This window comes from Manduca sexta, chromosome 15, assembly GCF_014839805.1.
Source record: "Manduca sexta isolate Smith_Timp_Sample1 chromosome 15, JHU_Msex_v1.0, whole genome shotgun sequence".
Classification (NCBI taxonomy): Eukaryota; Metazoa; Arthropoda; class Insecta; order Lepidoptera; family Sphingidae; genus Manduca; species Manduca sexta.
In genome coordinates, this window is record NC_051129.1 from 1,125,376 (window position 1) to 1,127,706 (window position 2,331).

The 2,331-nt window shown below is 31.1% G+C and overlaps 1 protein-coding gene across 1 annotated transcript; it reads left to right on the top strand.

The window, feature by feature from the left end:
- The first annotated feature begins 279 nt into the window (after window positions 1-279).
- On the top strand, window positions 280-1,660 carry LOC115443525. Its single transcript, XM_037438956.1, has 2 exons — window positions 280-327; window positions 699-1,660. The coding sequence occupies exon 2, from the start codon at window positions 719-721 to the stop codon at window positions 1,658-1,660; it is 942 nt and encodes a 313-aa protein (XP_037294853.1). The 5' UTR covers window positions 280-327; window positions 699-718.
- Window positions 1,661-2,331: the final 671 nt, after the last annotated feature.

Consider the following 2,331-nt stretch of genomic DNA (forward strand, 5'->3'; position numbering starts at 1 on the left):
AAAATATATTTCACTGACAAGACATGAGTGGCAGTTTTTAGGTATAAATCATATAAGATATTCGTTTAATTATTCTTGCACTGATTTTTAAACTTTTACCACAATTTTTTTCTCATTATACTCAGCTGACTTTGTCACTGCGATTACTAAGTTCTATTTATTTTCTATAATCTGTGACCCGACCTATACCCTAGCGGCGGATCAGTCGCGCCGACACCGCCGGCGAGAACGGACGTAACTGTAGTGTCGAATAAATTATAGACCATTATTACGTGAGTTTTAAGATTACCACGATCGGCTGCTCTTTACCATCCACGCAATAACCAGGTAAATACAGTACTATGTTACTCTATTATTTGATTATTTTATTCTTTTCGTGAATGTACATAACGCTAATAATATAAAAAAGGCTTTATACTTATTGTTAATTAATTAAAAATCAAAATGATGCCAAATCTCATTCCACTCAATCTCATTACCAGGATTTCCTCTCAGATTTATTTCAGGCGGTAATGAGAGTGTATAGATGGTTATGAGACAAAAATGCACGAAAAATTTTGCTGTTATTTAACCTTTTTTGACGTTCTAACAAATATCCAAATATATTTTATAGTTAATAAATTATAACTTTAATAAAAGTAACTTTAATAATTACAGACTTTCACAACCTCAGAATTAATAAAATTGTTCTTTTTCAGTAAAAAATACTAGACAGGCAATGGCAAAACCAAAAAAAGTTATGACTAAGGAAGAAAAAATGGAGCAGGCTAGACTTCACAAAAGACAAGTTTATGCTGAAATAAAGAAAGATCCTGAAAAGTATGCTCTACAGAAAGAAAAGGATAGGCAACGATATCTCAAGAGAAAAGAACAAAAAAAAATTAAATTAGTTGGAGACATGACACCACGACAGAAGAGAAATCAAAGAAAACAGTGGAGGGAGAATTCACGACGTTACTATGAAACAAAGAAGAAAAGTAGAACCATTCAAGAACTAATAATTGAAGACTTGGATTCTTTATCGAGAAATACAGAAAGTCCAGCAACGACTGTAGATCCATTAGCTGGCCCCTCAAACCTTACTCTGGATACCAATAATGAAACAAATAACCCTAACACCTGTAATAAATGTCACAAGAAAAAAATATATATTAACAAATTACGTTATCGAAATAAAAGAAAAATTGGAATATTAAACGCCCAAATAGAGAATCTACAGAGAGATAAGAATAACCTTAGAAGAATCCTGTTAAAATTATTACAGATCAATAGAAAACAAAAGAAAGAAATAAAAACACCTATACAAATAAAAATAGAAAATATTAATAAATACGTAGACGGACAAAAACTTGAAGAAGTGAAGAAAGAACTGGCTTTTGGAGAAATTTTAAATTCAAGTTTAAAGGATCATTACAAACAAATTAACAAAAAAGGAAAACGTTTATTTAGTGATGCCGTACTAAAGCAAAGAAAGCGGCTCAAGAAATATAATATTTTAGGAAAAGTAAAACCATTTACAATTAAAAATAAAAAGGAGGCATCTATTAGATCTGATAAGAGAACTGACAATTTGAAAGTACTGATAGAACATTTCCTGGAAGAGGATGTTAATAGTAGAATTTTGCCAGATAAAAGGAATACATTACAAGAAAAGGTGTAAGAAAACAAAAAGATACTTGAACGATAATCTACTTCATTTGCATAAGAAATTTTTAGCGAACCATAATCAAAACGTAAGCTACTCGACGTTCTGTAAATACTGTCCGTTTTGGGTATTACGCCCAAATAACACCGATAGAAATACCTGCTCTTGCAAAAAACACGTAAATATGGATTTGATACTAAAAAGTCTTCAAAGATACAATATTTTAAAGGAAGCTAACGGAATGTCTCTTCTTCTTAACTTATGCTGTAATATCAATGAAGAGAATTGTATGAATAGATCATGTGAATGCTGCAAGGATAGAGTTTTAAATTATGGAGAATTTGAAAATGACAAGACGATAAAATATTATCAATGGTGTACTACAGTTGAGAAATATATGTCTAAAGGTCAAGAAAAGAAAAAAGTCGTATCCAAAAAAGTACAGTTACAAGATTTACCTTTGAATGTTATAAAAAAGCTAGAAGATTTTATTCCCGCCTATTTTGCTCATTGCAACAACGTCATGCGACAATACAATACCATCAAAATGTTAAAATCAACCCTAAGTCTTGCAGAAGCGGTTATACATGTTGATTTTAGCGAAAATTACAGCTTGAAATACAATGAAGAAATACAAAGTGTCCATTTTGGTGGCAGCCGCAGTCAGATAACTTTACATACATCTG

Excerpts from the sequence above, each read along its gene's own strand:
- LOC115443525 (XM_037438956.1), top strand. The coding sequence starts at position 719 with ATGGCAAAACCAAAAAAAGTTATGACTAAGGAAGAAAAAATGGAGCAG.